This window comes from Pectinophora gossypiella, chromosome Z, assembly GCF_024362695.1.
Source record: "Pectinophora gossypiella chromosome Z, ilPecGoss1.1, whole genome shotgun sequence".
NCBI classification, from domain to species: Eukaryota; Metazoa; Arthropoda; class Insecta; order Lepidoptera; family Gelechiidae; genus Pectinophora; species Pectinophora gossypiella.
Window position 1 is genome coordinate 27,231,431 of NC_065433.1, and position 13,917 is coordinate 27,245,347.

General features: G+C 39.1%; 1 protein-coding gene across 3 annotated transcripts in view; it reads right to left on the reverse strand.

Annotated features, from left to right (window-relative positions):
- Positions 1 to 13,917, reverse strand: part of LOC126380332 (UTP--glucose-1-phosphate uridylyltransferase) — a 32,844-nt gene that overhangs the window by 17,336 nt on the left and 1,591 nt on the right. Inside the window, exon 1 of one of the 3 annotated variants that reach the window (XM_050029681.1) lies at positions 11,433 to 11,594. The exons of the other annotated variants lie outside the window; for them this stretch is intronic. Coding sequence (XP_049885638.1) covers positions 11,433 to 11,450 — 18 coding nt within the window. The 5' untranslated portion in view covers positions 11,451 to 11,594. Of the gene's footprint in view, positions 1 to 11,432; positions 11,595 to 13,917 lie in introns of those variants that run through there. 3 annotated transcript variants of the gene reach the window in all.

The window sequence follows — 13,917 nt, forward strand, 5'->3', positions numbered from 1 at the left end:
ATAAGCATTTATATTTATTTAAACGTTGATTATTTTTGTTAAAAGAAATAAATAGTACTGTCAAAGATGTAATACCGATTAGGAAGAGCGGGGCTTCCTGACACAGGTCTTTAAATGAGGCTTACTAGGAAGTCCCAATAACGAGGTTATATATTGATGTACTATTTAAAGCAAATAAACTAGTTTTGATTTTTGATTTTGATTTTTGAAGTTAGTAGTCGTTTCATGAGCCATGTCAGGGGCCTTTGGCGGCTCAATAGTAACCCTGAAACCAGGGTTGACGGGGTTGGTAATCCACCTCACAACCCACATGATAGAAGAAGAACCCAGAAGTCCTATGTAACGGGCGAGCTCCATTGCCGTTAACCGGGCACGAATCCTGGAAACCATATTCTGCCCTCCCAAGCAAGGATTTTAATTTCGGACTAGCATAAATTTGTCAATCACCTGAGCAAACTAGGGACTTTCACATTTTTTATTAGACGTGTCCCCATCGGGAATCTATCTCCGAACCACAGAATCGGGACCCCAATGCTCATTCACTACATCACGGTGTTTTTCGCTAATAATAAGAATATACCAGGTAGCATGAGTCGACAGAAATCGTAAGTAGGTGTTTACGTATCTCTATTGACTTGTTGTGTGCAATTATTTGAAATTGCGTCTCATTTGAAGAATTATGTGAAGAATAAAAACATCTAATCATCATGCATGTTTACTTTGGTCAACGTATGCTACAGCGTCCCGTTCAGGGGGAACCGTTGGTTATGTGCCGTTTGGATACGTTCCTGGCAGTAAAAAGGAGCAAAAAAGAACTAAAAAGAGCTTTATTACCTAATTTCTAGGCAGATAAGACCAGATTACAAGCAAGAACAATTTGAAAAACAAAAGCAGCTTATTAAAACGTTTTTACAACGGGAAACGAAACGAACGTGAAACGATAGACAAATGTGTAGGAAGCAAGAGAAGTGTGTCAGGATCTAAGCAAATGGAATTCCATAGTCTCTGCTTACCCAGGTAGGAAATAGGCGTGACAGTATGTATGTATGTACAACGGGAATATTCTCGGGAACGGCGCATCACTGCCCGTAATCCATAAAGGTAGAACTTTGAGAGACAACCACAAAGACAGTTTAGGCTAATTAAAGGAAGCCTATCCTACACAGTGTACAGAATCATAAAAATACTTTAGAAGCCTTAGAAAATTAAAAAAAAAAAACAAAAAGATACTTCATCTATTCAATAGGTATATTTTTTTAGATTAGTTACGTGCAAGAAAGAAGGTATTGGAAATTAAATACAAAAAAGTAACCATTAAAAATAATGATTTTCCTTATCAATAAAGTTTATAAGAATAGGCTTAAAAACACTACATCATCCTCTAATTACCGACCGATTGCATTGGCCCCGATCATCGCGAGACTACTGGAAAAAAGTATACATGCCGTTACTGAGAAGCACATAAAAAGCTGCGATTATCAGATGGGCTTCAAGAACGAAGTTTCAACCTCTACAGCCATATATGTGGTTAAACAAGTGGTTAGCTACTACAAAGCCAACGGAACCTCAGTTATTGCTTGCTACCTCGACCTCAGCAAAGCATTTGATCGCGTCTCTCATCCACTGCTATGGGTCAAACTACGTGAGCGCGGCATGCCGGAACCCTTTGTTAAAGTGCTCGAGCGCTGGCACCAACAGCAAAGCAACGAGGTGCGATGGAACGGAGTATATTCTAAATCGGAAAGACTACACTGTGGAGTGAGGCAGGGCGGATCCAGCTCGCCGCAGTACTTCAACCTGTACATGGATAAATTAAGTGAACTACTGGAACAGTCAGGGGTTGGCTGCCACATGAATGGTAAATGTCTGAATCACATTAGCTACGCCGACGACATGGTCCTGCTGGCACCTTCCATTGAGGCAATGCGTCGCCTGCTGCATATATGTGAGATGTATGCTGCCACGCACAATATGCATTACAATACTGAGAAATCGGTTTGTATGTTATTCAAATCAAAAAATACACCGTCCCGTATGCCTCCACTGTACCTGAATGGCCAGACACTACAGAGAGTCGAAGAAGTCAAATACCTGGGACATATAATGACATCCGATCTATGCGACGTGAAAGACATGGAAAGACAGCGGAGGGCGCTTAGTGTGAAGGGGAACATGCTCGGTCGCCGCTTCCAGCGATGTAGTAAACCTGTCAAACGGGTGCTCTTTGCCGCCTACTGCACCAACCTATACACCGCGGAGCTATGGTACAATTATACCAAGCGAGCGTATCACGAAATCCGCGTTCAGTATAATAACGCGTGGCGCGCGCTGCACCGCCTACCGCGCTGGTGCAGCGCCTCCGAGATGTTCGCCGCCGGGAGGGTGCCGGCCTGGGCGGCGTTGCTGCGGCGGACGGCCGCCGGCGCCGAGGCAAGGGTCTTCGCGTCCACCAACACCGTCGTGTGCGCCGCGCGCCGATGGCTCGCGAGCCCCATCCACGCCGAGTGGCGGCGCTTGCATTGTGTAGGGGGCCGGTGATGGCATGTGTATGCGGTGCGTGTGTGACTGTGTTTGTGTGTATGTGATCAGTGTATTAGATTAAATTGAAAAATAATTAATTGTATTACTATATTTAATTTAATTCATTATAACTTAATTTGATCGCTATTGTAATTGATATGGGCACTGTCTGGAATAAAGAATTTTTATTTTTTTATTTTTTTTTTATTTTATAAACAGAAGAAGTAATGTATAATTGTGTATTATTACAGCTGTGTATTAGTTTTAATTGTCAAACTAATAGAAAAATGGCGTCGTTGCCGCCGCCATCTTACGCAATATGGCGGCAAAAATAGCGCGTGTTCATTCATTCATTGTACCAATTTAACCTCGAACGTCACCTCACGTCAATAAAATTCTACTAAAACTGTTCTCTATACCGTGTTATACAAAGCATATAATATAACATATAAATAAACAGTATTTTACCTGTACCTACTACTTTAAACATAGCTTGATTTTAACCGCTGTCAGAACAATTTTCCTGATAGGTATGTCTCTATCTGTCCTGCTCACAAATTAATCAAGCCACATTTATCAGATTATTGACCGGGAATGGAGCATACTCCACTATGCTACTACGGTTATCAAATCGGTTATGGGTATTAACAAGTGTGGCTGCAAGTCGTTAGATATTCTGGTGTTAGAGGAGTTATTCTTCTTCTATCGTGTGGGTTGTGAGGTGGATTACCAACCCTATCAACTCTGGTAGAGGATATTTGAAAAACGGATTTTAGACCTACATAACATAAACAGCCTATATACGTGCCACTACTGGGCACAGGCCTCCCCCCAATCAACCGGAGAGGACATGGAGCATATTCCACCACGCTGCCCCACTGCGGGTTGGTGGAAGTATTTGGGCTAGCCATATTTTCAGCATATTCTTGTGAGTAGATTGACGTAATAAAAAAAACTGTCAATTACCCTATTATTTACTCGACTCATCATCATCATCATCATCATCACATTATAGTTACCTGTACGGACGTGAGTTCTTCGCCTAACTCGTAATAGCAATTAGCCAACAATTTGTACAACTGAAATAGGCTGCTTCAATGCCGATTCACCTTGTAAAGTTTCCTTTAAGTCATGCATGTGGTAAGAATGACAATTGTCCCGTTACTGACTGATTGCTGTTATTAGAGATGACTCCGACTGCCGACTAGACTGCCGACTAGTCGGCAAAAAGGCTGACTGTATAATAGGTTAGCTTCAAAATGTGGAAAATACTTGAAATTAAATTTCGGTGAACATTAATTAAAAGATATTAACATAAATCAGAACAAGTAAGAATAAGATTGTTTTTCGTCAGTTTTTTATTGCTACCAGGGGGCATGTAATAACCCTAATAAGGGACCTCACCGTGCCACTGCAGACTCAACGAGCAGCTAATACCGATGGGGTACTAAATTGCCTATTTATCCCAACAGATGTCGCTAGTGTTGAGCGTTCTTAACATTTGACAGTTCCCCATACCATTTAGAGTAAACAAACATATTGTTTTTGATATATTTTCACACTAAAATCCTTTGCGCATCGTTTAATTGCAAAATAATAATGTTATATTTATTCCCTAAAGACCGGAAATAAGAAAACTTAGAAAAACTTATCGCCATCTTTCGTGTTTTTGGGAAACGCCGATTCGAAAGTCGCTCATTGGTCAAACCGCGGGCACATCTCTACTTATTACCCAATCAGGTAACGACAGACATCATTGGGTAACGATTGACGAGACCGCACTGTCTGTCGTATTTGGATCTATGAGGATTCTGCTCGTTGCGGTATTGGTTACTACACGTGTGTGGACTCTAAATTTCGTTTTATAACAGAAATCGGTTACGAACTGTCGTTTCTGTGCATACTAACAATTGTTTGTGATATTTCTGTGTTGTGTTCGTGTTGTTTTTGTGTATAGGCACAGAATAGGTGAGTAGCCCCTTGGTGATGGAGACTGATGAGCCCCCTGACGGGGGTGGAGGTAACACTTCATTTATTGACGATGTTATGATAGTGGATAGTACGCCTATATCGGGTAAAAATGATAGTTGCAGTAGCGTCCAGAAGGCCATTAAGCGCACCCAGGAACTAATTGATCACTCCTTAGCAAAGCGAGATAACCTAACTCCTGCTATGGCTTCTATACAACACACTTACACCCTCCCAGAGTTTTCAGGTACAAAATTAAACTACAGTGATTCTGATTCTGCACCATTTATTGTCCATGTCTCACGCGAAGAGAAAGACCCATCTGCAGGTTTCACTATTCGTCTTCTGAAATTCGCAAAAATTATGTTCCAAAGGAAAGTACAAGGAATCCTTAAGGATGGTATCAAACTGGCAGGTCGTAATCGGGTTGTGGTGGAATTTGAGAATGCCAACACAGCTAACAATTTTCTTGAACACCCACTGCTTGCAGACCACAAGTATAAGGCTATAATTCCATCATTCCAAGTTACTCGTATGGGTATCATTAGAGATATCCCTGTCGATTGGTCCATGGAAGAGTTCTTAACCTCTGTAGAAAGCTCCAATTCTAACAGTAGACCTATCAAAGCGAGACGCTTAAACCGCAAGTCAACTTCTGAGGGCAAAACGGAGTGGATTCCAACCCAAACCGTAGTTGTCACTTTTCTGGGTCAAGTCCTTCCTGACAGATTATTCTGCTGTTTTACATCCTTACCAGTGGGTTTGTATACTCTTCCTACTATTCAGTGCAACAATTGCTGCCGTTTCGGACACATCAAAGACAAATGCCGTTCATCACCTAGGTGTTATAAATGCTGCCAACCTCATTCTGGTGATACCTGTTCTATTCCAGATAATCATATTTCATGTCTTTTTTGTTCGGGCCCTCACACTGCCACTCACCCCAGCTGCCCTGAGCACTCGCGTCAAAAATCTATAAAGCTGGTGATGTCGGAGGAAAACATTCCATATTCTGAAGCATCCCTTCGCTTTCGCCCAGTCCGCCGAACTTTTGCTGACTCAGCACGCCCTCCTCCTGGTCCTACTCATCGACCTTCTCCCTCTCTATCTTCACCGTCTTGTCCACCAATGAGCCCACTTACTCCTCTTCGTTATGGCTCTGTATCTCCTCCATCCACCCCAATCACTTCTCACCGTAAAACAGTCTACACAAACCGGCGTTCTACTCCTTCCCTGGGTAAAGGGTACGACAAAGTTACTCATGCTGAGTTAATTAACACTCCAAAGTCTTCTCAGCAAAATGGTTGTGCTCTCATAAATCCCGAACCTGATTCTCAAAACTCATTATCACAAATCATTGATCTTTTGTTCTCTCTGGTTAAGATTTTATCTAAACATAATATTGCAATACCGTACAATGTCTCCCAAAAACTGAACCAGATCTCTCCTCATAATACTTCCACAAATGGCGATAACACTTCTCCAATGGAATTGCAAGAGCATTCGTCATAAGAAGTCTGAAATTATAACCCTTATTAATAACCACACTCCTCTCTTTTTGGCCATCTCTGAGACATGGTTGAGACCGGGCGCTCGTTTTCGGGTACCTGGTTTCGCGTGTCTTCGCGATGATCATAGCAGTGGTCGTGATGGTTGTGCCCTCCTTGTCAAACTCTCTGTTAATTACTCTTTAATTCCTCTTCCCCCACATTCTCCAAATTTCAATATAGTTGCTGCTCGATCTTTAAATATTACTTTTGTATCCATTTATATCCCTTCCCCTAGTTCCGCTATCATCTCTGAAATAAATAACATCTTATTAACTCTCCCTCCTCCTCTAGTGGTGGTCGGTGATTTTAATTGCCATCATAGTATGTGGGGATCCGTTTATTGCGACTCCACATCCTCTTGCCTCTTAGACCTAATAGACAACAATAATATTTGCCTGTTAAATGATGGTAGTCCAACAAGACGAACATCCCCTCTGCAAAATCCTAGCTGTATTGATCTTTCCTTTTCTTCTCCTAATCTAGCATCCCAAAGCTCCTGGAGGGTTCTGCCTTTTAGCCATGGTAGCGATCACCTCCCTATAGTAATTTCCTTTTCCCTAGGTGTCTCCATCTCCCCTTCCTCTTCTCCTCCTCTCCTTAAATATCAACTATCTAAGGCCAAATGGAGTGAATTCAGACTATTTGTTACCAGTCAAACTGACTTACTCCCTCCCACTACAACAGAAAATGTTTTAGATATTTACAATGATTTCATTTCGGCCCTTACCACGTCTGCCAACCACTTCATCCCTACTAAAAAATCCCCTAAAGATATCATCCCTTCTCCCCCCTGGTGGGACTCTGAATGTACTGAGCTGGTCCGCAGACGTGATGAGGAAGAGGAAAATTTTGTTAATAACCCCTCATTGGATAGTTTTATAACTTTTCAAAAAGTTAATGCCAGAACGAAGAGAGAACTTTCTAAAAAGAAATATGATGGATGGTCCTCTTTTTGTGAAAGCCTTTCCCCCCGCTCTCCCCCTTCTCTGCTTTGGAAAAACATTAATAGATTTCGTGGATCATATACTGACAATAATGCTTCTTCCAATGACCCCTCTGTTTGGCTTAATGATTTTTTAGATAGATTGGCTCCACCTTTTGTCCCCTCTGAAAATTGCTTCCCCTCCTCCTCCCCTCCCTCTCCATCTTATGATCCTATGGATGATCCCTTTTCATTAAACGAACTCGCTGCTGTATTAGATAATCTCCAGGATTCAACCCCCGGAAGCGATGGAATACCCTATTCATTCTTAAAACATTTATCAGATTCCTCAAAAATGTCTCTCCTCTCTATATTTAATACAATATTCCTTACAGGCCTTGTGCCTGACTCCTGGAGACATCAGATTGTCATCCCTATCCTTAAACCTCGTAAAGACCCTAATGATCCCTTATCATATAGGCCTATTGCGCTATCCTCTGTTCTGGCCAAAACCATGGAACACCTGATTAAAAACAGGCTTGAGTGGATCCTTGAGAATAGGAATATCTTGTCTGATACCCAATTTGGTTTTAGAAAGGGCATGGGTACTATGGATAGCTTGAGCATATTTTCATCTGAAATTCGCCTTGCCCTTTCTAGGGGCCATCATTTTGTGGGTGTCTTTCTTGATATTTCATCCGCCTATGATAATGTCCATCTCCCGATACTCAGGCAGAAAATGCTACAGCTGAGTCTTCCTGTGAGGATGGTTAATGTAATATGCAATCTTTTCATGGTCCGCTCTATTTCTGTTCGTGTTCAGGGCTCCCTTCTATCATCTAGAACAGTCTGGAAAGGATTACCACAGGGCTCAGTTTTGAGTCCTTTACTTTATAGCCTGTATACTTATGACCTCGATACTTCTTGTTCTCCTGAATGTAATATCTTGCAATACGCTGATGATATTGCCTTATATTTTTCTTCTGAATCCATCTCTGAATGCGCCATCCGGCTAAACTCTGCCCTTCAATACCTCTATGTTTGGCTCTCCGATCACGGCTTGTCACTATCTGCCTCTAAGTCTTCAGCGGTGGTGTTCACTAGAAAAAGAGAGATACCTGATATTCATATTGAGTTGGATGATGGCCCTATAGCAGTACATAATAAAGTTAAGTTTTTGGGAGTTTATTTTGATGCCCGTCTCTCTGGTACAGCTCACTTAAATTATATAAAGGACAAATGTGAAAAAGGCGTAAACATCTTAAGGGCCCTTTCTGGTGTATGGTGGGGAGCGCACCCCTATACACAAAAACTCTTATATAATGCCATTATTAGGAGCCATTTAGATTATGGCTCATTTTTATTAGAGCCATGTAATAAGACAGCATTAGCGTGCTGGGACAAAATACAAAGCAAATCGCTACGTATTATTTGTGGAGCCATGAAGTCCTCTCCCGTTAAGGCTCTCCAAATTGAATGTCTTGATCCTCCATTATCTCTCCGAAGACAATATTTATGTGACAGGTTTTTCTATAAAATTGCCCAAAATTCTTCCCATCCTCTGCTATCTTCTCTATGTCAACTATCTAATTTTATTCCTTCATCTAGCTACTGGTCTCATAAAGTCCCTACATGCTTATATAAGAGTTATCAAAAATTCATTAATGGCCCACAAATGTTTCAATATTCTGGTAATCCCATGTTTGATATCCCTTTCCCAGCGCTTGTTTTTAATCCTAATATCATCACCAATTTTGGTATTAACAAAGGTGATCCAGCAGCTAACAATCTATTTAATAAAATCATGAATGAAAAATTTACCGGTTGGCTGACTATGTTTACGGATGCCTCGAAAACTTCTGAGGATGATGCTGTTGGTTCTGCGGTTTGGGTCCCTCGTATGAACATTATGCTGAGCTTCAGATGCCCTTCAAAAATATCAGTGTTTTCCGGCGAGGCAATTGCCATTTTCGAAGCTGTCTCTCTTGTTTTTTCCCATAGACTCAATAAAACTATTATCTTCACCGATTCAAGAAGTTGCCTCGAGGATATCCTGAAGTTCCCTCTCCGTTCCAAAGGTGTTCACCCCATTAACCTCAAAATCAGAGAGATTCTTTTCAATTGCCATTCAGTTGGAATCGAAACTGTTCTTGCCTGGATTCCTAGTCACTCTGGTATCGCGGGTAACGAACAAGCGGACTTGTGTGCTAAATGGGCTATTCGTAGCGGTTCCGAAACATATTCCAATTGTTTTAGCCAAGACTTACGATCAACCGCCAACTTCGATTTAAAAGAACAATGGTCTGAGGATTGGAATAGATATCGAAGCGAAACAGCTAAATTTTATGGTGGTTTACAGCCTTTTATTCCAATAAAACCTTGGTTCTTTAAATTCCGAAAATCTGCAAAATTTTCAACTTCCACTATAATCCGCTTGCGACTCGGCCATAATTGTAGTCCCCATTTTCTAGCCAAGATTAGGGTCCGGGACCATTCCCTATGTGAATGCGGTCTCCATGAGGGCACCATTGATCACATATTTTTCAACTGTAGTAATTTCCCAATATCTCTTTATGACATTCTACCTTCTTCCCTTCCTCGCCCTATTAACATGGCTAATTTATTAACCCACCTTCACCCCCCTATAATATTTATTCTTTTTAAGTATATTGAAATGTACAAAATTAGATTATAATTATTTATATGTGCACGTCCTTTACTGTTAGTTTTTTTTATTTATGTATGTTTATAATAACAACTAACAAATTTTCCTTTTTTTTCTTTTTTAGACTTTGTTACTACAACAACACCGATCATTTGACTCACTCCGGATCCACGTGTATTCTCCAACCTCGACACTGGCAGAATTGTCAAAGATGACAGAAGCCATACTTCAAAAAATTGAATTGAATTGGATCTATGAAACTGATGACCTCTGTATCTCCGCAAGGTCACTAATCATCACGTACGTAGGCATAAGTATTCGTAGATGAGCAATAAAACCAAATAGTCCGTGAAGAAAATACAGCGACAGACATGCACTCTCACTCGTAATCGCAATCGAGGCAGGCAGAGCTTCTATACAGGGTGTTAGTGACATCGTAACGAAAACTTTGAGGGATGATTCAGACCATGATTATGAGTTGATATCAAGTGGAATTTTCCGTCGCAAAAGTATGAAACTAAAAATAATCTAAAAAAAATACTAAAATTTTCATGAATTTTCCGACAGGAAATTCCACTTGATATCAACTCAAAATCATGGTCTGAATTATCCTCCTCAGTATTCGTTAGAAGACCGCAAAAGTTGCAAAGTATTGGTAAGTGAATAGTTTTAAGACAGTAATTAAAAAACAAAAACTTTATGAAAAAGGTTATTACAAGGTTAGTGGTTATTTAGAAGATATGAATGCATGGGATTAACTGACAGGGAATTGATACTAGACAGCCAAATTACTAAATTGTATCACAATATTTTATGTATGTTTTTTTTAAACAACGTCTAGGGTCCTGTGCCGAGGTTTTTCTTGCTGCTTCTTTTCCCCAGCGATACAGGTTGTGAGAAGCTGCAGTAGGTTTAGGCAGATGAGACGTTCGTTGTGTAAAAAAGACGATTCAAAGTGTATTTTTGAATTTGAATTTTGAGTAGTTTAAACACAGCTAGTCGAAAATTATGAACGCAGCTCCAGGAGGCAATCAAGGAGAAGTTTCATAACTAAGAAGTCCTAAGTTTTCTTCTTGTTTGGCCAAGTGGTGAACCAGACGAATAAGTACATAAGTCGTGTCAAAATAATGGGTAGATTTAAAAAAGGACACGTTCGTGAAAATTAACTTAGCAGAAATAAGAATAGAAGTCTGTGTGACCACTTGCGCTAAGGATCCCTAATTTAATTTTCGATAAGAATAATTGCTCTCTGCTAGTTGCGTACGAAATACAAAACGTAATACTAAAAGTGGGGTTGTTAATGAGTTATTTCAACGTTTTACATTTCTATTATTGTGCGCCGAAGAAATTGGTTATTTATATAAAATGTGAAATTCGAGGAATAAAAACATAAATATAATTTTTACAGTAAGTATTATAAGAATCTTTATTCATAATATTAATGTTCCGAATTCAAATTTAAAATTTGAGTAAACTCTTGTTTTGTTGAACAAAAATTAAAGTGTGAAAATGGCTATTTTAAAAAAATATCCAACTGGAATCTGGGGACAAATAATCTTATTGTACCTACTTTCTTGTACGTATTTAGATCGGCTTATCGAGAATGCATAAATTCACTAAGCAAGCGCATACGCAACAGAGAAAAATATTATTTAGAAAATGTTATTAAATAATAAATTAACCATAATTCAGTCTCATCAATCCGGTATCACAACAAAAAAATAATATATTAAAAAATAAAATAATAACTTCAGCTTGCAATGGCGGAAACAAAAGAAATATTACGTTAAGTATGTTAAATAAGTACCTTGCTAAGGAGATCCATTATTTAAATATCCAAGTTACTTCACAAAACACTGGATTCTTTTATTGTAAAAGCGTACTAAGCGCGTACATAAACGCAAGTGTCGGCCGTCTACTCGCGCGCGACAATTCAAATGTCGTTTAACTCCCTGATAACTTATCATCACGGACTGTATTGAGTGGTGCTTGTCAGTTTTTAAGATGATCTGCGGTCGCGACTTTAATGACACACCGATAATGAAGCGGGATAATTTATACTAAGTCTAATGGTTCCGTACTAAAAAAAAAACAATTCTTTACAAAAATACTGTTGAGAATCCGTCTAGAAGCTACATTGCTTATTATTTAGAGGATAATGGTGCTAATTCCTGTACACATCGTCTAACTTTATTTTAAGTTATACCTGTCATTTTCTCATCCACTGAAAAAGAAAGGGACGGGTAGTCGACAGGCATAAAATTTATGGAACACACGTCAATTTTAGGCAGAAGTGAAGAAACAACTAATCTAAAAATTTTACATCGCATCGGCCAATAATTCGATAGAATTAAGCACCTATTTGATTCGCTCGGGTTGTTCACTCATTCGTTTTAAAATTACCAGTTGTCAATCATCCGTCCCTTTCCTTTTCGTCGGATAAGAAAATGACGGGTGTAATTTAATATAAAATTTGGAGGTGTCTGCAGGAATCAGGGCCATGGTAATATTCAATATAGTCGTCTTATAGTGAAAACCACGTGAGCGTCTCTTTGAAGTGTTTCAACAAAACCTCAATGTCTATCAATTAATTTCAATCGGAGTAATTATTAAAAACAAACAACATATACATATTTTCCCCTGAAATTTATTCCATATCTATGTTCCCACATCATTGATCCGAGAGGGTGTGGAGCATACTCCATAACCCTACTGCACTTCAGGTACAGTCAATTTAAAAAAAAAGTTCAATTCATAAAACATATTAATCGAGCTGTTATTCTTATCGTAAACCTCGTACCTACATGGTTTCGGGATAAACGTCGAGTCAAGTCAATCAGAATCAATAAAATAAAAAATATTCACACTAATTGCACTGTCTTGTATTTCACGGAAAAGAGTATCTGTTTTATCTTGTATGTTTCAGTCAAATAAGACTAAATCAATATAAAAAATATGGTTGCTAATTGAGCAAGGAACCCTAAATTAAATTACTATCTCTTAGTAATTAAATTGTTGACTATTCAGTCTAGTCTATTCAGTAATTAATGAAGTTAAAAATATAAGTTATGTACTGTCTGTTACTTTCATATGAACCTGCTTAATAATTCATATTTACTAGTATTTTTTTTTATTTATGTGTGTGTTACAGTTGGATATCTTAACAACTACTAATATTACTATCTACTTGTTTTAAAGGCATGCTTCTACTTTTTATCTTCTGTTTCATTTTATTGGATCTCGTTAACGGTTGCTTTCCAGCTTTACCATAAGTTATTGGTTGTACCGTACTAACTATTAATTTGCTGACATTCTGCTAATAAAATACCAAAGCAATTCAAGCCACATGGGGTGACGTAACAATACTTTATTACAGTTTTTAAACAATTACTTCCAGTTTTAAATTTAAAAAACTCATCGTGAACAATCAGCCCCCGGATCACCCCTCTGCTGGGTATATGCCTCCTCCATTTTGCACCACCACCCTTTGCAACACTGGGCCGTTGGTCTACCCATTGACCTTTTCCAAAGGGAAACGAAAAGTCGTGGTGAACACGAGAATTCTATGATAGCCTGTGACCACCGGGCCCCGGAACCTCACAACTAGCTAAGAGTTCAGTTCATTTCCACTTAAGACTACCAGGGGCGGCGCTAGCAAAATATTTAGCTGGTGCTAGACCCTCAGCCACTTAAAATACAAAATGTTTCGATTAGTTTACGGCCACCGAAATTTACCTATTCAAATCTTTAATGTTTTTTATTGCCACCCGGTATGAGTTTTATGTTGCGGCAATCTAACCCGATGAAGTTAGTTTGCGGTCAGTGTGAACCAGTCTTGGTTGATTTTGGCATCCCCACCCCCCCTATTTCGGTGCCCGGTGCGGTGGCACACCTCGCACCTAGCACCTATTACTACTACCTATTACTAATCTATTGTTAATCTATGTTAAAAATGCAGATGTAAATGGTCAGGCCATGCTCCACTTAGTAACCTCCAACAGTTATGGATTAATATTGTATAACTGTTTATAAACTATGCAATTACATATTAGAAGATGTCACCCTGCTAATACCACCAAAAGTAAGTCAATAAAGCATTATGTGAATGATGTGTTATTTTCATGCATTATAGAAATGACAGGATACTGTAAGGAATGAATATTATAATAATCCATTAAACATTGCACTGTTTATAAAAGTAATTTATTAAACAACTCTTATTTTATATCATATTAAGTAATTACTAAAAGTAATAGACTGTAAACAAATATCTTATGTAGGATTTTGTTTGT